Raw genomic sequence first — 22,597 nt, 5'->3', positions numbered from 1 at the left:
GTCCCTATGTGTGAATGGGAGAGTGCATGGGTGTGTGATAGACTAGAGTGACCCTGTGACAGACTGGTGACCTGTCCAGGATGTCCCTTGCCTTTGCCCATAAGTGGCCGGGATAGGCTCCGGCAGCCCCGTGGCCCCGAAAGAGATAAAACGGAATGGAAAATGAATGAATTAAACTTTTTTTTCTTTCTGTTTCAATTTTTAACAGCATGACAGGTGAAGGACGTATGTTAATCTGAAGTGGTTTAAAAAAGCTTCACCTGCAAATTTGTGTGTGGGAGGATTACTGCCAACTTGTTTAAAGAAAGTTTGAGGGTTCTGTTGGCATATCATATTTTCTCTCTGTGCATTTTTAAATTCATAGTTTGCAAATGTCTGTATGTGACACTGCGTATGCAGACTGAATCTGCCCCTGGTTTCATCAGCTGTTTATAAACTTTGGCTAAACAATGGGAATTCATACTCCTGCTGAGAATTCCAGGATTGTGATTAACAAACTTTTTCGAAACATTACGAAAATAATCCTAATTCAATAAATTATTGGGAACTCCCTTTTAGGCATATTAGCTTATCCACATTTTATTGTGCCCTCAATAATTAAAGTAAAGCTCACTTTTGCTGACTGCCCACAATACCCGAGGGGGAGGCACCAACTCCACACCATTTAGAGAAGTCATCTACATTGAAAAATAAAAACGTGCTAGAAAAGATGCCATTGAAATAAATTGAATGAGAATGTGAACAAATACCCAAATAAATCTCCCATCAGTATGTTTTTTTTCTATAAAAGTGTTTTCTGAAGTGCAGCACAATAGCATCTCAAAGAGGAACATTTAAAATGCAGTTTCTGAAGAACCACTATAAAGAACATCTCTGAACTGGGTTCAGAGATGTTCTTTATAGCGGTTCTTCAGAGCAGCACGGCTTGTGTGGGATGTTTATATTGCCACTGAGGAATATGTCAGCAGAGGTTTAGGAGCAAGGCTGAGGTCGTAAGAAAACAGAGGCAAAGCCCTTTTTGTTCTGGTTTATAAGTGATATTAATATGTCCCTCATTCTCCATCTATAAATGTTTACTGAATAATGTGATTCTGCCCCACTTTGGTGAAGGTCCGTTTTCTCTTAGTTCTGTTTATTCAGAAACAGGAAAAGAAAAGAGTAAGTTATAAGTGGTGAATGGCCTTAAAAACCCTTAAGTAGAACAGAAACAAGAAATTACGGGATGTTTTCAGCAGGACAGAACATCTGCAATGTTTGTTTGTTTCCAATGACTTTATATGAGAACTAGATCTATCTTTTTATTTATTTTGTTGTTTGTTTTGATTCTAAATGCAACCTGAAGCCCTGTAAAAGGAATTCAGCCCGGGAATGCAACGTTCACACTGGGCATGCGGTGCACTTCTAACACATTCTTGAATGCATGTTTCGTATACAGTGTCCACACTGGACTGTCGATACCCATTACTAGCGATACTATCCTAGACTAAGGTCATAGTGATGCATATCTCGTGAAAATCTTTCTCCAGGCTTTTTCTTTCACAGCTCTATTCCAATATATGAAAGAGAATTCCACTCGAGCACTAACCACGACCAGTAATCCTGATTTTTTTTCATAATATTTTTTACTTTATCACAAATTATTCGAATTATATAAATATGCTCACTCCTGATTGGAGACAGTAGTTGTCATAGAAACGTTGAATCAAACCGACTCGGGCGAATCACTATCATCTAGCTCTAATATGGCGACGTCCGTGTCGCCAAAAAATGGTGACTGAATTAACTTCATTTTGCTGGAGCCGGAAAAAAGGCATTTTCTATGAGGGAAATCAAACATGCTCAGTCTAGTTCCCTCTTATAGCAACACCAAAGCCGAGTGCCTGATTGATCAAAGTTCAACCAGTGTAACTTTTTTACGTGTGTTTTGTTGGCTACGCGTTTTGAACGTAGAGCCCAAAAGCGATCTTCAAAACCTGTGGAGTGACCTGGAAACGCATGAGTTTTGAACGCGGAGTCCTGAAACGCCCATGTGCGTTTGTTTAAATAAACTTTTCATTGAAAGTGGTCGTTTGAACACGCGCTGCCAAGAGTGGTGTGAACGTAGCCTGACAGCCTTCCCTTTGTTACGGGGTTGAAGAATTTAGCTAAAAGCAGCCACATGTCTAATATGACGTAAGGAAAACAAAAATCAATATCTTTTTTTCAAGACAATTGTTTGCTTTTCCCAAAACAAAAGTAAATATAATTTCTACATGTAACAGAGTTGAAGGGTTGGGCTTGACTGTATCAACGTAACAAAAGACAATTGAATAGTGGGGGGGTGGGGTGGTGGTCTGGCTTGGCTTGGGGGGGTGGTCCCTTTGCCTGTGCTGGGGGGGGTTGGCGGGGGGCCCTGCTCGGGTGGGGGGGGCCCAGCGGCGCCGGATGGGCTGCCCATCTGCACCTGGGGCTGGGATCGGCCCTTCCCTGGCTCTGGGACGGGACGGGACAACCCTCTCGGGGCCCCCGGTCGCTCTGGGTGTCACCCGCTTCGGCTGCGGGGTCTGGGGTGGGGTGGGGTGGGGGGCTTGTCGGCCCTGTCCTGTGGGGGGGCGTTCTGGGGGGGAGGGGGGGCCCATTATTAGTACGGGTCGGGGGGGCTAGCGGGTCGTGGTCTCCGCTGAGGCAATCAGTGGTTGCCTCGGCCGGTTGGCCTCCTCGGTCCCGTCGAGGCCTGACCAGAGCTCTTCTAGGGCCGGCGTCTGGGGGTGGGGGCCTGGGCTTGCTCCGGGGGGGGGCGACGCTTTCTGGCTCCTCTCTCTCTGTGTGGGGTGGGTGGTGCCGGGCCTGGGGTGTCGGCGCCTCCGGGGGTGGGCCCCTGGGCTGGGTGGCCCTGGCCCCTTTGCTGGGGGTGGGCTGGGGGACGGCTGTTTGACCAACGGGGGACAGTCTACCAGCTGTCCCCAACTTACCCCTTTCCTTATATAACCTCATATTAGGGTGAGGGGGTGGGGGGTCTAGCCTGCGATGCGCCTTGGGGGGGGGCTACTTGGGAGTGGCCCCCCTCCTATGGTTGCCGTATGGAGTGGGCCCCCCCTCTTTCGGTTTTATTTGCACCTTAGACATGTAGGGTCCTTGGTAGGGTGGGGTGCTTGGACATCACTGCAAGCAAGCAGCAGATGTCCTCCTGGCACCCTACCCGCCAATTTTAACCGCACCTTAGACATAAAGGGGCCCCTTGGTGTGGAGGGTGAGGGGACATCACTGTGAGTAATCAGGAGATGTCCCCTTAGTGCCCTACTCGCCAATTTTAACTGCACCCCCCTTAGTACACACACCCCTCCCCCTTCAATATATACATTCAAACATAAACACACAAACATGCACACAAACACCCTCTCAAACACCCATACACGCACACACATTTTACAAGGAAGGTGGGACCTGGGTCCATCTGTCCCCTACCCCTTCCCTGGTGGGGGGTGCGGGCCCCTTGGCGATGGCGGCCGTGTCCCTTGGGTGCCGGCTCCCTGGGCCCGGCGGTGCTCTCTCCGCACGGTGGGGGGGTTCATATTACACCTGAGCCGGGGGTGTTCGTGTCCCTGGGGGGTGGGTCCTGGTCCTTGCCCCTGGGCGCTGGGCCCCGCCAAACTTCCAACATGGCCGAGCCTGGTCGGGCCATATTTATAACATCCCTTGTGGGCCGCCCTTTTTTCCCCGGGGTTCCCCCCTCCTGGGCGGGGGCGGCGGGCCCCTGCCTTGCTCCTACCTCGACCAACCGTGGGCCGGGTGGGTGGCTGCCTGGAGTGCGGAGCGGGTCTCCCTTGGGGGGTCCTGGCTCGTACCTGGGGTCGGGGCGGGGGGATGCCCGGAACTCCTGGGTGGTGGTGGGGTGCTCGTCTGGGGCTGTGGGCGTCCCTCTCCGGTGGGGCCCTGCGTTGGGCTCTTCCGACGCGGCGGGGGGCTGCTTTCCTGGCTGGGCTGGGGCGGCGCTCTCTTTCCCTCTGCGCCTCCCTGCTCTCTGGCTCTGGGGGCCTCGCGGCGGTCCTGCTGGCCCTGGCCTGGGTGGCGGTCTTGGTCGCCCGGGGGGCGGTTGTTCCCTGCCTGTTCCCGTGTGGCGTTGGGGGAATTCCGGCTGCCGCTGCTGCTGCGGCGGGGGTATGGGTGTGGGGGTGGCTGGGCGCTCCTCCTCCTTCTTTTCACATTCCACCATCCATTTTAGAAGAACATATACACTCACCTGAGCACAGGTGTTAGCTCACCTTTGCACTAATAGTTTGCATGATTGAATGAATGAAAGATTTCACACTAGTTGGTTTAAAGGCATAGGTATGCGTTCGTGAACATTATCTGTCTTGTGTGCATATTGACATGTGGACATTTTTGCGGCTAGCAGGTGTGTTGATAATATTTGAGTGTGTGTGAACAGGCCCCGCCCTTTTTGTACTACATTTGAACCGTACCGTAACGATAAACAACCAGTAAACCTGTCTGCTCTATGCTGCTTCATGGTCTTACCCCCCTTCCCCTCCTATTATCACCCTCCTACCCCCCCCCTCTCTCTAACGTCCCTCTCTCTTCTTCCCCTCTTTCCTTTTCCGTCCGGTCCAACACCAAAGATTTTCAAACATGATTGAAATTAATAAAGTTTGGCCTCAATTACAAAAGGGGTTTATTTAGACATACCTTTGGTTTGTCTGAAGATGAATAACCCCTCTTGTTAAAATAAAATATGTCCAACACAAGAGGCCCTCAGCTCTCATCTGTTTGCCTAGCTGTTGGACAGGACAAGTTAAAAAAAAAAAAAAAAAAAAAAAAAAAAAGACAATTGAATAAAAATAAAAGTAAGAAAGTATGCACTTACCTCTTTTTGTAGTGGGAGTGGAACAAACTATTTAGTGCTGTCGATTTCTGGGTGCTAAAGAAATTGGACTAAACCATTCCTTTCCTTTATAAATAAAAATAAATTATTTGAGACCCTTCAATCTGGTTTCAAGGCCAACCACAGCACAGAGACTGCGTTGCTGAGAGTGATGAATGACCTTTTAATGGCTGCAGACTCAGGAAAAATATCCATTTTAGTTCTTTTAGATCTCAGTGCAGCATTTGATACAGTTGACCACTCCATTTTATTACAACGTCTAAAATCTTGGGTAGGTTTTTCTGGCACAGTTTTTAACTGGTTTTATTGTTATTTATCGGACAGGTTTTTTAATGTGTTCATCGGCAATTCTTGCTCATCTAAGGTGAAAATGACATGTGGTGTTCCCCAGGGATCGGTATTGGGACCTCTGTTATTTTCAATTTGCATGTTACCACTGGGGGAGATAATTCGGCGACATAACCTTAATTTTCATTTTTATGCCGATGATACTCAACTTTACCTATCCTTTAAACCTGGTGACCTTGGTCTTTTAAAGAATCTCAATAGCTGCATTGCTGATATTAAAACCTGGATGGCCCAAAATTTTTTGCAATTGAATATGGACAAAACGGATGTAATTATTTTTGGTTCAGTTGAGGCCCGAAATGGCGTGGCTCAGAATTTGGAGTCTCTGTCTAACAATGTTTCTTCAAGCTGCAGAAATCTGGGGGTGATATTTGACACCGATTTGAATTTGGAGACGCATCTTAAATCAGTAGTCAAATCTTGTTTCTGGCAACTACATAGGTTATACAGGATAACCTCTCTCCTATCAAAAAAATGTCTAGAGATGGTGATTCACGCTTTTATTTTTTCCCGTTTGGACTATTGTAACGCACTCTACACATGCCTTTCACAGCAGAGTGTGTATCAACTCCAGTTAGTCCAAAATGCTGCCGCCAGACTTTTAACCGGAACCAGAATGAGAGACCACATCACTCCAGTTTTAGCGTCCCTGCACTGGCTCCCAGTCCGTTTTAGAATAGATTTTAAGATTTTAATGATTGCTTTTAAAGCAGTCGGTGGACTGGCCCCTAAATATATAGCCGATCTCCTCATTCCATATGTACCTGGTCGCAATCTTAGATCTTCGGCGAAAGGCCTTTTAACAATTCCACAATCTAGATTGAAAACCAGGGGTGATAGGGCCTTTTCTGTAAGAGCACCAACACTCTGGAACAGTCTCCCTGAAGAGATCAGGCTCGCTGGGTCCCTACCAGTATTTAAATCTCTTTTAAAAACCTACCTCTATAGGCGTGCTTTTAATCATTTTACTGGCTCTTAAATTTTAAACATATGATTTTATTGATTTTAATTTTTTCTGTTGATTTCGTTGACTTCATTGATTTTTTATTTTATTGATTTTATTGATTTCGTGGATTTTATTGATTTCACTGATTTATCGATTTTATCGATTCTAACCACTATCAGCGTTTCATGTGTGTGCTGGGTTTTATTTCTCCATACTGGAAACTGTTTTTAATATTCATTTCTCCCATATTTTTGTACAGCACTTTGTAATCTTGATTTTGAAAAGTGCTATATAAATAAAGTTTATTATATTATTATTATTATTATTAAAAATAGAAAGGGGAGGATTTATAAGCTGTTACGGGGTTAAACAAAACTGATGGACGTGAAAAAATGGTGCCATTTTATAAATATTTCATTTAATTTTCTCATATTACTTTTTAATTAGGTGAAAGTAGATCCAAATGATAAGATTAACCAAAAAAAAAAAAAAAAATTACTGGCTAATATATATATATTTTTTTAAATATTCGGTAAACAAAAAGTTGTGGTCAGTGGGGCCATGCTCCTTTGGCTGACCTCTACACCTCAGAAACTCATTAAATGTTTCTTAGTATGATTTTCAAAATAAGTTTGTGTGTGCTAATAATCATTAATCATTCCCACTTCTTATTTTAACATGCAGTTTGTGGTTTCCTTTAATACGACAATCTGTAAGTTAAACCTCTGAGGAGCAAAGTACCCTGATTTCAGAGAATCACCCATCTCATACTTTTATCGAGGCATCTGATTGGCCAGTTTATGACTTGAACAACCTGAACTACAGAAAAATATCAGTTAAAAGAATTAGGATTATCAGGAGCATGTTAACTTCCTGTTTGAAACAACAGAGGGAGGAGTCAAGTTCTTATATATAACTATATTATTATATCTTATATAGCTAGTGTTTGCTTTCTAACTATTGTTGTTCACCGACAGAAAAAAGGGAAAGAAAATACGACTGTAAGAAAGAAATCTATTGATATGCCGTACCTGTTGTTTAGATGGCGTGAACCCTTGTGTTTTTTTCTTCCCTGCTACAGTAACAATGTTGTCCTTGAAGAGGGTGATAAGTACAGCCTGAACGAGGATGGTTCTGAATTGATTATAAAGGATGTCATGAAGGTGGATGAAGGCGACTACACCTGCATCGCCAAGAACAAGGCCGGAGAGAAATCACAAGAAGTCAGCCTGAACGTGTTTGGTGAGAAAATGTCTCCATTCTCTTGCTGTGCATGTGTACCTTAATCAGAGTTTTTCTGTCTTCTGCAGCAGGGGTGACATTTGCTTTCCACCTTTCTTCTGCAGTTTTTCTACTTTTAGGGGGAAACAAATGATGAGTAAAGCTGTGTGTTCACTCCTTTTAACACTTTACCTTTAATAGAATTTTTTTGTCACGGCTATTAAAACTGACTCATGTTAGTCAAGGTTTAGTTATTAAAATCCGTTTGGCAGACCAAAATCTGTACTAAAGCTTGTGATTCAGAACATATTTATAGATTGGTTTTCAGACCCACTACAATGAAAATTGTGCTTTTAACACTTTTCTGATAATGGAGGACGATTACGATGGGCGTCCAAACTCTTCATTTGTGGACGTATTTTCGGGGCCCCCTCCGCGTCACTTTTTGATGTTTTGGGTGTGCTATATAACCCAAAATGTCATGTCCACGCATGTGGAGGCCAGGTCCTAAGATTAAAACGACTGCTTTCAAAATTGATCAAAAGACGAAAGGAGTGGGTCTGTTGACATGGTATTTGAGACAATCGCTGATACTGTCAATTTTCTGATGGATTTCTGTCTTTCTTGATAGTAGATTTCCCCTAAACCAGACAAAAATCTTTCAGTACCTAACGCCAGCTAACTCAGATGTATCACTCAATTGTCAATTTTGGGATATTTTCCAAGATGGAGCATCATGAATTGGTAGCAGAGCTGCTTTAATCATCAGGACTTAAACTGATCATTCTTTGAATCTGCTAAAAATTTCCCTGACCAGTTGTGTCACAACAGAAATAATTAATGATGGTCAGGAGCTAAATGTTCAGGAAGATGATAGCAGCAGAACAGGAAACAAAGTATTTCTCGCTATATGTTAATCACTGTAGTTTTACTCCTGATCAACATTGGACTCATTTGAGCTTGGTCACATCTTTGTTGTAAAAAAAACAAAAAAAATTCTGTTTGAGTTTGGAAGTCTTACATATGTTCATACTGACCTCCTGTTTTACTGCTTTTTACCCCGATTTGCTGCATGAAACCTGCAGCTGACTACCAATCAACCTCCATTCATATTTAGATTTGTCAGCATGTCGAGGGAAAAAACTGCAAGGAACTCTGGGAGGACGAAGAGACAGCAATGCAGAAACACAAAAACACAATTTAGCAGCAGCCTGCAGCCTGGAGGAGAAGTTGTGTGGAACCAACATTTAGCGTCACACGTTGGTCTTGAACCATGAAGCTCATGAGTCAAGATGGGGCAAAAAGCAGTCTTTTTATGGATTGGGGGGGGGGGACTGGACTCCCACATGCATTGAGAACAGAGGAGCCAAAAAAGATGTTGCAGTGTGTGGATGAGAACCCATGGGAGTTTTAAGTATCAATATATCAGGTGAACATTGTTCCAGAGGAGTGAATGACTTTGTGTTAGTATGGAGAGTTTTTGCTAGTTTTGTTCATCTTATCCTGAGTGGGAACAGAAAAAGCCTGAACCAATTCTAAATCTGTGAAATGTGGGTCGAACATACTCAGATTAAGAAAACAGGTTTAATGTAATTTTGACGTGTACATTCTAGATATATATTCAGATGACACGTAAATGCAATTTAAGGCAAAACAGTGTCACCCTGTAATCTAGGGAGACAGTTTTTGATATGAACTCCTCTCTTTTCCCCTCAGTGCAACCAAAGATCACCTACCTGAATAATAAAACTGCCATTGAGTTTGATGAAGAGGTCATCCTGACCTGTGAGGCTTCAGGTGATCCCACACCAACCATCTCCTGGAGTTCTGAAAGTAAAATCTTCACTGAAGGGGAGCAGGTAAGACCTATTTAGAAATAGTACATTGAACCATGTAAGGACTGACCGAATGTTGGTTAAATTTTGATTAGTAGAACCTTCAACAAACCAGTCGCTGTTTTGCTGGAAATGAAGAGGTGGAATCATGCTGCACAGCTGGTTTATTGGTGTTATCTGTGGTGTTATCTGTGGGGTTTCCTCTAGTTGCTATGGAGCCCCTGAAGGGACATCAGAGTAAAAAGAAAAATATTAAGTCTGGGTTCTCGTGCGCACGAGAAAACTAACTCATGCTCAGTTCACCAGTTGGTCAAAGCTAGTGTATCCCCTGTGCCAAAATAAACCACGTGACTTCAGAATATGTTGTAGGTGACGTTCAGAGATAACACAACCGTGACAGAGAGAAAGCATACTGTCATTTTCAGGCGCTGTAAAGCCCTCCTGTATGCAAATGACCACTTAATTTCCCATGTGCACTAGTTGGTTTCGTGTGCGCACGAGTGACCAGTCCTAATTTTCCCCCTTTCGGAGCTCCGTAAATTCCTTAAAAAGACAAAAAACTTTTTTTTTCTTTTATCAATCAATACATGTGTTATTTTTGTCGCTGTATTATTTTATAGATAATTTCCAGAAGTTGTACTAATTTTTTTCAGTTTTATTTTGCTGTTCTGAAGCACGTCTTGACAGGTTTAAAAGGAGACCAGTACTCATAAAAAACACCCATTTGCTAACTTTCAGTTCTCATTCAGTCTCTAAATTGCTTCATTTCATTCACATCTTCCATTTCAAGTACCAAGTCAGCTGCACAGTCAGACTAGATTTCTGCCAATTTCCATTAAACTAAGACTTGCCATCAGATTCTTTCATCCCCATTTTAAAGTCTGGAAAATATTCATGTCCAACCTTATTCACTTTTGAATATTGATCAAGTTTGCTGAAAATGAAAGGGAAAAAAAGAGGGGATTTCCCAGCTCTGCAACCAATTTTGAGGCACTTCCATGCTGTGATGGTTTGCTGTAGTGTTCATGGAAGATCTTTATTTAATAATTACAATAATCATTAGCTCATGAAAAAGAGATTTTTAGTGAATATGCAGTGAAAAGTGGAATTTAGCAGAAAAAGTTTACTTACTGAAGTGTTATTACCCTAATTGCTGCTTAGAATCAAATCATTTGAGTGTGTCTATTGCCTGAGAGGTGTAATAACCCACTTTAAATAGCAAGTGGATATGCTATTTAGAAGAATAGCACAATAAGAATACAGAAAGTACAAGGATATATAAATCTGTCTAGATAAAATAGTTTTAAATCCGCTCTGAAAAAGCGCTCAATAGGATAAATGGTGAACGATCGACATAGGGATCTATACATACCAACGATCTGTGTTTTGACCAAAACACAAGTCGCTGTTGCAGCAGACAAGAAAAACCCATCACAAATCTGTTGCTATGTTTTCATTAGGTCATTAAAGCTGTATAATTTTCCAAACAACATGTTTATAGTCTTCCCTGATAGAATGCATCATGTGAGCAGCAGGCAGATTAGTCACTTCACAGAGGTAATTTTCTGCCGTGATTGCTGCAAATACTGTTAAGATAATTACATTGCAGCCTCTGGTAGGTTTGTGGATTTGGGAGCCACAGCAGTCTCCTCTTCACATTATATACTTTGGAATGAAATTTCACTCATTATTAATATTACTATTATTATTTCTGCTGGCTATTAATGTTAAATATGGTTACATCAAAGGTTTCAAATTACTTTTTGGTGGCATTAGAGCTTGACAGTTGGGGGAAAAATAGAAAATTATTAGGTGTGAAAATGTTATTTTAATGTGGGCTTCCTGCTTCACTGGGGGGGGGGGGGGGCAGTTACTTCAGGGTGGCAAAAGGTCCTTAAAAAGTCAGTTACCTCAAATGAAGCCTTAAAAGGCATCAAATAGTCCTAGATTCTGAGCGAACAGGTCCTACATTTTTTTGTTTTTGTTTCTGCTTAATGTTAAATAAACTTCAGTGTGACCCAAAACATCTGAAGTTACCTCGTGCTTACATCCCATCTGCAGATGAATGGACAGTAACAATACAGTGAGGCTACTTAGACCATGCAATTGTTGGAACAAATAATCGGCTCCAAAATAAATTCTAAAAGGATCAACAATTATCATTTTTTAATTTGGATTGATTGCTTAATTTCAGTGTTTATTTGGGACTAATCCCATTACTGACTCTGAATGAAAAAGTATTCTGATGGCAAACCTTTATTTTGAAAATGAGTTTGCTTGGAGAGAAAAAAACCCTAGAAGATAAAAAAAAAATTATTTAAGTGTACAAACCTCAGTTTTATTAATTTTAGTTTATTCATTAATGTTTTTAGTATTGAGAACATCATAAACAGCTTATGTTCAGTGATAAGTGTTACTGTTATGCTATGCATACCGGGCATGTGATGCACATTCACACTTTTAGGACTTTCGGAAATTAAAATAGGAGGCTACACATACATCACTACCAAATCCAAGTCCCTAATTGGTCAGATTTCAAGTGGTTTAACTTTTAACGTGGGTTCAATGGACGCTTGTGTTCCGTTTTGTTCGGACCTAGCGACGTGTAAACACGACAGTTTTTAAACGCAGAAGCTCGAAAAGTGCTTACGTGCGCGTTTACATAGACTTTTATTGGAAGTGATCACATGAACATGCATTGCAGAGACGGGTGTGAACGTAGCATGAGAGATAAAACGAAAATATTAATTAATAAATTAAAATAAAATCACAGGGATTTTCTACACATGGACCATTGTATTCTGTCAATGTTTTACTAGGATAAAAAATTATACATGATAAAGTACATCTTTGGAACATTTTGAATAAGAGTCCTCTTTAGTGGAAATGAAAGTGAATCTTGTCCTTTAAAACTGGAATCTATATGTTTGACTTTAAATCAATTTTATCGACAGCAGTGAGAGGAAAAGCTGCTTCTTTATGAAACTATGGCTTTTCAGTTATATTCAGACATAAAGTTATAGGCTGGATCAGTCATCTATAATTACGCTTAAAATTTCTTTTAGAAAATATTTCCATATTACTTTAGGTTTTATAGCGTTTTCTATTCTAAATTAGCCGGACAATTATCCATCATCTGTCGTTTGACGATAAACTGTTTTTCACAACTGCTATCATCGGACTTCATGACATGGTGAATGAAAAATGTCAATATCTCAGAAAAACAATCAGTTTCTGTAGATAAAAGACGTCGATTTCATCTTACACTCGTAAGCTGCCTCCATTTACTTTATATGAAAAAGAGCCTTAACCTGGAAGTCTGGGAGTTAGTCTGCATTAACAGCAGGCAAATGTGCCATTCAATGCAGAAATGCTTCAACAATGGGTTCAACAGTTTGAAATAATCGCTGTTATTAGACTTTCCCATCCACTTATTGGGTTGAGGCTTCAGATGGCAGAACCACTTGAGAGTAAGTCAGCTATTTCTGATGTAGCACAGTGCAGATTCACTGAGAGCACCTGTTCTATGAGGTCCCTGAGGACACCATGGGCCGCGGCTACAAGATATTCAGGTCATACTGGCCTACTTTACCTCCTGTGCCCTGTCAACTAGAGCAGTGCGATAGATTATAGAAAACTGCGGCCCACTGGGCAAACTTAACCAAATCGCCAAAGAGTCAATGATTCTTTACTTTCGGTAAATATTTCATTCCGAGTTTCGTTTTCCACTTAACTAAAGGTTTAATACAGGAGTAGAAAAATGTTGTAAATGCTAAATATACTCCGTTTCAAAGACTAAATGTTCAAATGTCCACATTTGAATTGGAATCTGTCCATTTTTTCTGATTTGGTTAAAACTTCCTTTTTTTCTTTAATGACAGTTTAATTATTACGGCACAATAGTCTTCCTTTGCACATGAGCCTTTAAGGACTCACTCCACCTTTTGGTGTTTCTAACATTCTAACGTTTTTGTAGCATTTTTCTCATGGTGGGGGAGACAGGGAAAGAATCAGGATTAAAATTGTGTTTCTGAGTGTTCCTTTATTCAAATTGTTGGGAATCAGGAGCAGATGAAAATGTAGTTTAAAAAAGATTGTAGTTGCTTAGTTAAATCTACAATCGGCAGGCTACAAGCTCACTTTTCCGTTTCATTCTAATGCAGCCACTTGTAGACGGCTAGATCAATGTACGTTTTCGTTTTCCTTATCTGAGCTGGTAACTGGCTCAACTTTTTGTGGGATGCATACACTAATTTGTAGCTTTCTACGTATGTCTAACAGACTTTTCACGCAAGTACCACCGATGTAAAACCTTTATTTCACGTATACGGTACACATATCAAGTTAAAGTTACACAATTGACTCATTAAACACTCATAGATTTGACTTTTATGTTGTATTACATATTCTTTGTGTGGTTTATTCGTTCTTCTGTGGTTTTAACATGGTTCATTTGTGAAAATGTCACTTAAAGACCACAACTTTTATCATTTTCATCTGTGCAATATGCGCAAAATGTACGTAGTGGCTGTGTGACACCGCTTTTAGGTTGGGGTTGGTGGGGACTGTAAGATAGCAGGAGAAAGACACCATTCTTACTCCGCGTCAACAGTCCCACCCACAAATTTCCAATGAACCACAGAAAATGACTAAGGTTTTTAAATCTAGACACTGGGGATGCTTTGAAAATAGATCGGAGTGGGACTGATCATCAAGCCTCTGTTTCATTTCCACTGTCAAATCAGTTTTCATTGACCGTAATAAACAGTCATCTTGTTATTTTTCTGAAACTTTCCAGAAGATTTCCATTCGTCATGTTTTCTGCCACACTCTGTCTATCATTGTCTCTGCTGTTTTATTTCAGTGAAACTACAAGAGCAGGCATTGAGCCGAATCTAGTCTAGACATTTAGAAAGAAAAATTACAGCTAAAGCAAACACACTGCAGAGTGCATTCGCATATCAACATTTTTACTTTAAATAAATAATGAGTGTTTGAAATCCGTGGAAGATAAAACAGTGAATACATTTAGAGGGGGTGTTAATTAGTAAAAAGCAGCAGCGGCTCACCTCTCATTCGTTTCTGTGAAATGCTTTTGTGCTCACACAAAAATACTTTAAAACCAGCTGAGTATGCTCAACGCTGTTCCTGGAAAATGGGCTTCCGTTTGACATCTTGACATGTTTGTTTCTTTGTGTTTTTTTTCCTCCAAACTATTAATAAAAAAAATAAAATCCAGATTTTAACTAAACATTCTTTCATGCTTGTGTTAATTCTGTTCACTTTGTTCATTTATGATAAAAATAATCATATTTTATAAAGTTAGTTGGCAAAACCATTCAGACTCACTCCATGAGAAATAATTGTGGTTTTTTTTTTTCTAATAAACTGCAGGATTTTTTTTTTGTCAAGCAATTACAATTATTGTAACCCATCAAAGAAAAGGATTCATATTGAAATGAAGTTTGGATGTTTAGTCAAAAATGTTGGAAGCACATTAGATCCATGTTTTGGTATTTAGCATAAATTTTGTAGGGAATTTGATGATTTTAAAGATATAAATAAAGGTTGAGATTTAAAAAAAAAAACAAAGTGATCTAAGCTTCACGACAAAGGATGTCCGACCTTTGAGTTATGAATAGAATTAGTTGACTTTTAGCCAATTAAAGTTTTTATTTGGTTTGTTTATTAAATCTGATTAACCTGACTAAGCTCATATTTAATTTTTTCAGTGTAAGGCTTGCCCTACCAATCTACATATGCTGATAGTGGTTAATGATGACATTTTTTCACTTTTAAAACTTACATGACACAAAATGCTGATGGATATATTTGACCTGTCCCAGTAAAAAAGGGGACAAAAAATGTTGCCTCTAACGCCCATCTCTTGCAGGTAAATGAGAAATGCACTTTGTGGACCTTTTTCCAGAACTCCGTTTGCTCTCCTGTGTCAATGTTTCTCTCTACTTCCTTTGTGTTTGTTCTTTTTAGGCTTCTTGGACACGACCAGACAAATATGAGGTATGGCTACTAATTACTGTAGCCTTACCCTAGTTATAACAGCCCCAAGTTAACACTGATTGCTTCCCCTTTCACCCATTTTTAATTTAGAAGCATAGCAACAGTTTTTTCTGCTTTCATTTCAAGATGCAGAGCATTTTAGATGTCCACTTTAAATTTAGCCCGTTAGATGCATCATGCAGTTTAATGGACTTATTTTGAATCACAATCCATTTGTATCTTAAATTTTTTTTTCCTTTGACACTTCTGATCAGGTCTAACACTGCACTTCATGTTGTTTACACAGAATAAATGTGCAACTTGCAGAATAACTACCATAATAACTAAAAGTCTTGAAATATCTCACAACAGAATAGCACATATTTTGAATTGTTAACTAGTGAAAAAAAATCTGTAATATGCCGAAAACATGCTATGCATTTAAGTTGCCATTTTTTGTAAATAGGTTGCAAAAGTTGTAAGAAATTTGCTGCGATATATCAAGTAAAAGGGATTCATGTAGGATTAAGGCCGTGTCACACAGCCACTATGTACATTTTGCACATATTGCACAGATGGTAATATGTAAACATACGTGGAAAAAGTGAGAGAAGTTGAGTTCTTTATGTGAAATGTTAAGCCAATGTTGAACCATGTTAAAACCCAGTGGCGGACCGTGCATTACACACCTGGGCCTCCAGTAGTGCTACGTCTGAATCACTCAACCCCTCATTATCATTTTTCGATGCAGAAACAAGCTTTGCAAAAGCAGATTTAATCCCCATGTTGTGTCACATTATTGTTGCAAAACATCAGTCTCAAGAGATGCAAGTTTGTGAATTCAGCAAAAATATCACAGTTAACGTAAAAGTTAAAGCATTAAACCTCCATGACAACAATTAATTTCTGATTCTGTATTTAGACTTGATATAGTATTGCATATTCTATGATTCAAAGCATTTTTAAATATTAATTTTCTGTTTAGAAAAAATACATAGAATTTATGACGAACCTATCAGAAACACAGGTACGTTTAAGAAAACTAGACCTGCAAGTTGCACTTCACAATGATTTAAAGAATGAACATATTTGTGGCTCTGTGTTGTTTGTTCAGCGTTTCGCAGCAGCACACCAAAACTCTGTCAGTTCTGCTGAGAGCCAGTCATGGTTCCCACGCACAGAAGTCCTAACACATTGGCTTTAAATGCTGCACGGCCATGCCATGGGCCAGGAACCTGCATGTTTTCGCTCCGACCACACACTCGAGGAGTTTTTCTGACGCTTGTGACCTCGTTTGTGGTGCCGCCTCACTGCTCCAGTTCACTCAGATAACAGCAGTGATTTTTATTTTTATTTTTATTCCCACCAGTCCCCACTGGTTTGCTGCATCTTGGTTTTTGCTTTTACAGATTGTAATAGAAAACACTTCATGAAATTCTGTCCAACCCCTTTATTTTTTATTCCTGATGCATCGTTGTGAGATTCTGAAACTTTGTTGGTGACAGTTTCTCCAAGGAACCAAAAACAATGAATGCATTGAGAAATGAGAGGATTGTGGATTTTATTTCAACAATTGAGGTCAGAAACACACATGCAGTCTTTTGGTCCTCCATGGAACATCAACTAGCACCTTAAACAACTCTAACAAGCTAACTCCACTGAATATATAACAGGAAACCCAACTAATGACCAACCTCTTTGTAATAGTAAGAACCCTAACAAAACTCTTTATCCAAAAACTTTTATTTTACAATTTAACAAGAATTTCTGTAACAGCATGTTTTTATTTAAGTGTTTTAATGTAAAAAGTCTCTGTCTGATGTTTGACGGTTATTGTTATGTGAAGAACGTCCAGATTTACAGGTAATGAACACCATTTTAGGCTCTAGATAGCTGGAGTATATATTTTTTTCTTCATTTTTGTGTGTCAAATATTTTAGAACTGAATGGGTATTAAAGCATGGATAATAAAAAATAATGCAGAAATTCTGTTTTATTCTTAATTAACTGTTGATTCCATGTAGCAGTGGTGTATTTCTCGATAATACTGTAGTTTAAATGTAATTTGTTTAGTAGTTTGGAAACAAAAATAGAACAATTGAACAAGTTGTCAGTAAAATATGAAAAAAAAAAGTCCAAAAAAGCCTAATTGATAACTGTGATACAAAATGTACCAGAAAGAATGAGATGAAGCCTAAAACAACCACAGAGACCGTCTTTTTCCTGTCTATCATTACCTAATATGTACACTGCAAAATACAGAGCAGTCTGACATTTAAACAGGAACATGGTTTGATCATGATAGTCTTCATTCTGAATGACATGAGGCATTAAACAGAACATTTAATCCTCCTTGAAGATCAGAAAGCCTTAAATAACTTGGCTATATCTGACATTTGTTTTCATTTATCATCTTTTTTTAGCTCCCAACATGCTGCTGCTTCAAGTGAATGTCACAAAACGTATTTTAATTGGATATATAATAATAATAATAATACATTTTATTTATAAGGCGCCTTTCTGGGCACTCAAGGTCGCCGCACAGCATGTATACAGTATAAAATACAATAAACACTTAAAACAACAACAACAATTTAAATAAATACAAAATTAAATAAAAAATATATAAAAAGGTGAAAAGGTTAATGTTAAAGTGAATAGGCCATTTGGAAAAGATGAGTTTTTAGCGTTGATTTGAAATTTGAAATATAACTAAAACAATGTTAAAAAAAGGAATATATTCGATTATTCCATTTATCCCAGTTTTTTTTTTAACTATTTCCATCCAAATTCAGTGGAGGATTGCATAAAGTTATGATAAGGAGCATTTTTAGTTGGTATATTAGGAATGAAGATATGAGAGGAAATGAGGAGAAAAGATAGACTGGGAATGGTGAGCATGACGCAGCCCAATTAGGAGTCACATTGAGGACATTGCTTTATTTATTCCTCCTCTGTGCATCAGGCCCCTGTATCATCAGGGTGAACTGGAAAACAATATTTTTGACTTCATGGGAAAATTCTAATTAGTTTGTTGTTGTTTTTTTTAGACTAGAATGTAGACACATTCTAAATGTTCTCAATGCTCACGTTAAGTGTTTTAAATGCACACAATCATGAGTGCTCATTAAATATGGTTGCCTATCTGTTTGTGTTATAGCACTGACACATATTTGCATTCATTTGTTTATATGAGTTTGTAAATTGGAAAATTCTAAACATGTATTTTTTTAAGTGGTGTGAGCCCCTCCCACCTGTGAGGAATGCATAAACAATTTAAGTTATGATGTAATAAATGTAAGGATTTTGTTACAGAGAAGGGCAATTATATCGTTCATTTTTGAGCTTATTAAAAAAAAAAAGTATATCTCTAAAAAATAAAAGGGCCTGAAGCCAGAGATGAAGTTTTTAGACCGTCCTGCAGCAGCAGCAGCAGCAAAGGCTTCAAGTATTTAAACGATGCAAGAAAAGGCAAAAGAATAGAACAAAGTGTTTCCAGAACTATGTTCTTTTTTTCTTTTGCACAAAACTTTTTAAAGAGTATTTACCAACAGAATCAAGACTACAATTATAAATAATAATAAAAATAAAAAGTAATTTCTGGGTGTTTTTTTGTTTTGTTTTTTGTTTCTTTGGTTGAAATTGGTTGTCCTTTGAAAATCTACCCCTCTGATTGAAGCAAACTGCAGATATATTAGTGTCAAACAAGCCTGATCTGCAAAAAAGTAATAAAACATAAAGTAAAACTAATATTACAAACCTATTAAATTATTTATAAAGCGTAAATACTGAAGCACAGAGAAGGTCTGAATTATTAAGAGATCATGGCAGCTTGAAGGAAGATGCTCGTCCCCTGTTGGTAAACTGTTGGCGCCCAGAGGAACGTAGCCCTGTTCCTAAAGTTATAATAGCTGGGTTTTCCTTTAGCCCTCTACTAAAGTAGGGCTTTTTAATGCACCTCTGTTTGCCACAGGCCTTAGCGGCTTGTATGTATTACATTATGAATCCACTGGATGATGCATTAAAAAAGTTAAATGCAAGTATTTTTTTAAGTACATTTCTTTTAAATCAGCAGAAAACTTATTATACCAGTAAAAATCTTATGTTTACACTTCTAATTTAAAGTTAAACTTTAACCCCTTTATGCCTGAATTTATTTTCAGTTATATTTTAATGATATTGTTTTTCAAGATTATGCCAAATTAAGTGGATTCCTGGCTTATGTGGTACATTGCAAATTAGTGACCATCTTTTGATCTATTTTCAAAGCTTTCCTACTGCTCCCTTTAAATATGATTTTGACGTTTCTAGCTAAAATGAAAAATCTGCAGTTTTTCTACATATTTTCTACAGAGTGGCAGTGGTACATTAGAAATTTACCTCTGACTGTTAGTGTGGAACGACCTGCCCTGATTTCCCATCATCCATTTGTTTACTCTCTCTTCTGCTAGCTTACAGCCCCTCATACCCCCAACCTAACATGCTACAAAAATGGCCGGCAGTATTGGAGCTATCCAGCCGTACAATATTGATTCAGAGACCAGGGGCCTCATTTATAAACGTTGCGTACACACAAAAGAAGGCGTACGCCACTCTCTACGCAATAGTTGAGATTTATAAAAAGCAAACTTGACGGGAAAATGTGCGGTCCTCCACGCAAGCTCTGACCCAGGCGTACGCACAAAAACGGGTGAAATGAGAAACGGCGACACCTTCGGCAGATGGAAGAAACACGTGAAAGTGAAAATGACAATCCTGCCTCTCAGAAATAACATGAAGACTTCACAAAGCAAGACTTACAATTAACAGCCTACACGAACACCCGTTGGACCGATCAGCAGTGAAACAAACAAAACAATCTAACGAAAATTACAACAGAAATTCAAATGAACACTTATTTGGAAAAAGAAAAGTGAAATATGTTCTGCAATATTGGCATGTTGTGCAATTCATCCTCATAAATAATATAGTTAACAGAACAAAATAATGTACAAAACTGATATTCTCGTCAGTGTGTCCGTCTGGAGGAGCAGACAAAGGTGTGGGCGTGCGGACGGACGTACTAATTATCCACTGGGGAAAGTTGTTTTCATATTAAAACATTTCTTCATAAGCTATGGAAGTATGGTATTCATGCATATGCCTTTAGTTTGTTTTATTTTTGATGAAACAATGTATGGCGTATGTCTCAACCATTCAGAAAGCAACAAGAAATTACATTTGCGCAGATCAATTTCCCATTTCCACGTGGATTATTACCGACATCCATCTGTAGCTCATAAAATGCCCCATCACAATGCGTAATGACGCACAATGGCTGATCTTACGCTCTTAGAAGATGTGGCAAATGGAAGAATTCGGAGTGAACGCATTTTTAGACAGCAAGAAGACGTGCTGGCAAATGAGGACGAGTGGCTTATGAGCCGGTTCTGACTTCCTCCAGCCGTCCTGTTGGACCTCTGCGGGCTTTTGGGCCCGGCGTTACAGAGGAGCACTCGGAGGAACCACGCGTGTCACCCGGTGCATCTGGCGCTCCGGTCCCCCCGGCGCATGCATCTGGCGCTCCGGTGTCGTCGTCTCCCCCCCCCCCCCCCCCCGATGGAGCGCTGTAGCCTCACAACCATTCGAGGTTGTGAGGCTACAGCGCTCCATCGGGGGGCATTTACGGCGTCCGCCACCGTTTGCCGCTCACATGCCTTTTTGGCATTAGTAATGTCCACACTGTGCCCTCCAAACAACACTTTTCTCCTCTTTTCCACCTCGCCAACGATAACTTTTACTTCACATTGAGTGAAGTTACGTTTTTTTGATTTCCTCTCGGTGTTTGCCATGGTTCCGCAATCAATGAATATTCATTTGTGGGCGTTTCACGGACTATTTATGGACAAATATGGGCGTGTCATGAAGCCGCAAAAAGCTGCGCTGCATTTAGAATCGGTTGTGATTTATTAAGGGAAAGATGCGTAGGATGTGCGTGCGCACGGTTTTATAAATCCGAATATTTCTTTGCGTACGCACGTCCTATGTTTCATCCGTACGCCATTTCTGACGCAAATCCTACGCAAAGTTTTATAAATGAGGCCCCTGCTCATTTAAAATCTTAAATTGTGTTAAGGAAGGGGTTTCAATCATATTAAGTTGCAAATATTATTCAAAAGAACTAAAACAATCTGCTGCCTCTAGGCAGCGTACACCCTGAACAGGCTGCAAGTTTGCTGCAGGGCCACATAAACACACACAAACCTAGGGACAATTTAGAGTGACCGAAAACTGAGTCCAAGCGGAGCCACAAAGACAGAATCGGCAGCTCAGAACCCCCGTATGACAAGAAGATGGGTTAAATAGAAATGTTTTAATCTTAATAATGTTAAAAAGAATAAATAAATAGAGGGCACATTTTAAAATGAGGCAATTTAAGAAGCATGTTTGTGAGAAGAAAGGCAGGTTGAATGAATGTTTAAACTCCTGGTGGGACTTGAACCAGAGCCTTCTAACTGTGAGGTGAGAGTGCTAACCTCTGCACCACCATGCAGCCCATCTGAGCAAAAAGCGAACATTGTCCCACTTAGCGCCATGTAATGGTTTTGAATTGAAAGTGCCAAAAGATAATGTAAAATCTTATAATAGGAAGTTTTATTTAGTTGAGACGCATTTGACTTAAAAATGTACTTTACAACACGACCAACAGCTTGTTCAGTTGAATTGCAATAATACATTAGAACAAACAAAATGGTGTAAATACAATTTACAGTGTAGTTACCTCTAGATGGTTGTTGTTGTAGCGTCCCAGTTGTTCTTTATTTGACCTGTCCATAAAACACAGAGTAAGTCCTTTTTTCTTTTTGTCCCTTAGGTCACGCTGGCATGCACGTGTATTTCCTGAAAGCTAACATGGAGATTTTCTCTGCTTCTCCGTAGAGTCTCGACAGGAACATTGTGGTCTACAGCCATGCACGAGTGTCCTCCCTCACCTTGAAAAACGTCCAGTTCACATATGCTGGGCAGTATCTTTGCATAGCCAGCAACTCCATCGGTCAGGACAGCCAATCTGTGTACCTGGAAGTTCGCTGTAAGTCCCTCCACTCTTTCTGCACATGATCTGGAGGATTGCTGTCTTTTATTTTAACACTACTTTGACATCTAAAAAGGACATATCCTTAGGTTGATGGCACTAAATGGGTGAATTATTCTTAAAATACGTTTGAAGTAATTATTTCCACATGAAATAATGTAGATGGCAACCAAAACTTCTTGGAAAATAATGTAAGTTATGCAAATGTACAGAAGGCATTACAAAGACCAGACAGGCATCTCAGTTTCTGTAGATAAATGGTACAGCAGTTAAGCTGGCAGAGTTTCCTTGGTCAGTGGTACCACTATGATTTG

General features: G+C 39.7%; 1 protein-coding gene across 12 annotated transcripts in view; it reads left to right on the top strand.

Moving 5' to 3' along the window:
- Positions 1-22,597, top strand: part of ncam1a (neural cell adhesion molecule 1a) — a 309,203-nt gene that overhangs the window by 228,987 nt on the left and 57,619 nt on the right. For 8 of the 12 annotated variants that reach the window (XM_078930821.1, XM_023962555.2, XM_078930825.1 and 5 more), the window contains exons 7-10: positions 7,237-7,397; positions 9,093-9,235; positions 15,203-15,232; positions 22,130-22,280. In XM_078930821.1, the coding sequence (XP_078786947.1) occupies positions 7,237-7,397; positions 9,093-9,235; positions 15,203-15,232; positions 22,130-22,280 (485 nt within the window). The remainder of the gene's footprint in view (positions 1-7,236; positions 7,398-9,092; positions 9,236-15,202; positions 15,233-22,129; positions 22,281-22,597) is intronic. The other 4 variants (XM_011483933.4, XM_023962562.2, XM_078930822.1 and 1 more) reach the window with 1 other exon arrangement.

This window comes from Oryzias latipes, chromosome 14 (assembly GCF_053564925.1).
Source record: "Oryzias latipes strain Hd-rR chromosome 14, Olatipes_Hd-rR_3.1".
Taxonomy (NCBI): Eukaryota; Metazoa; Chordata; class Actinopteri; order Beloniformes; family Adrianichthyidae; genus Oryzias; species Oryzias latipes.
This window is presented reverse-complemented; position numbering and strand designations above follow the sequence as displayed.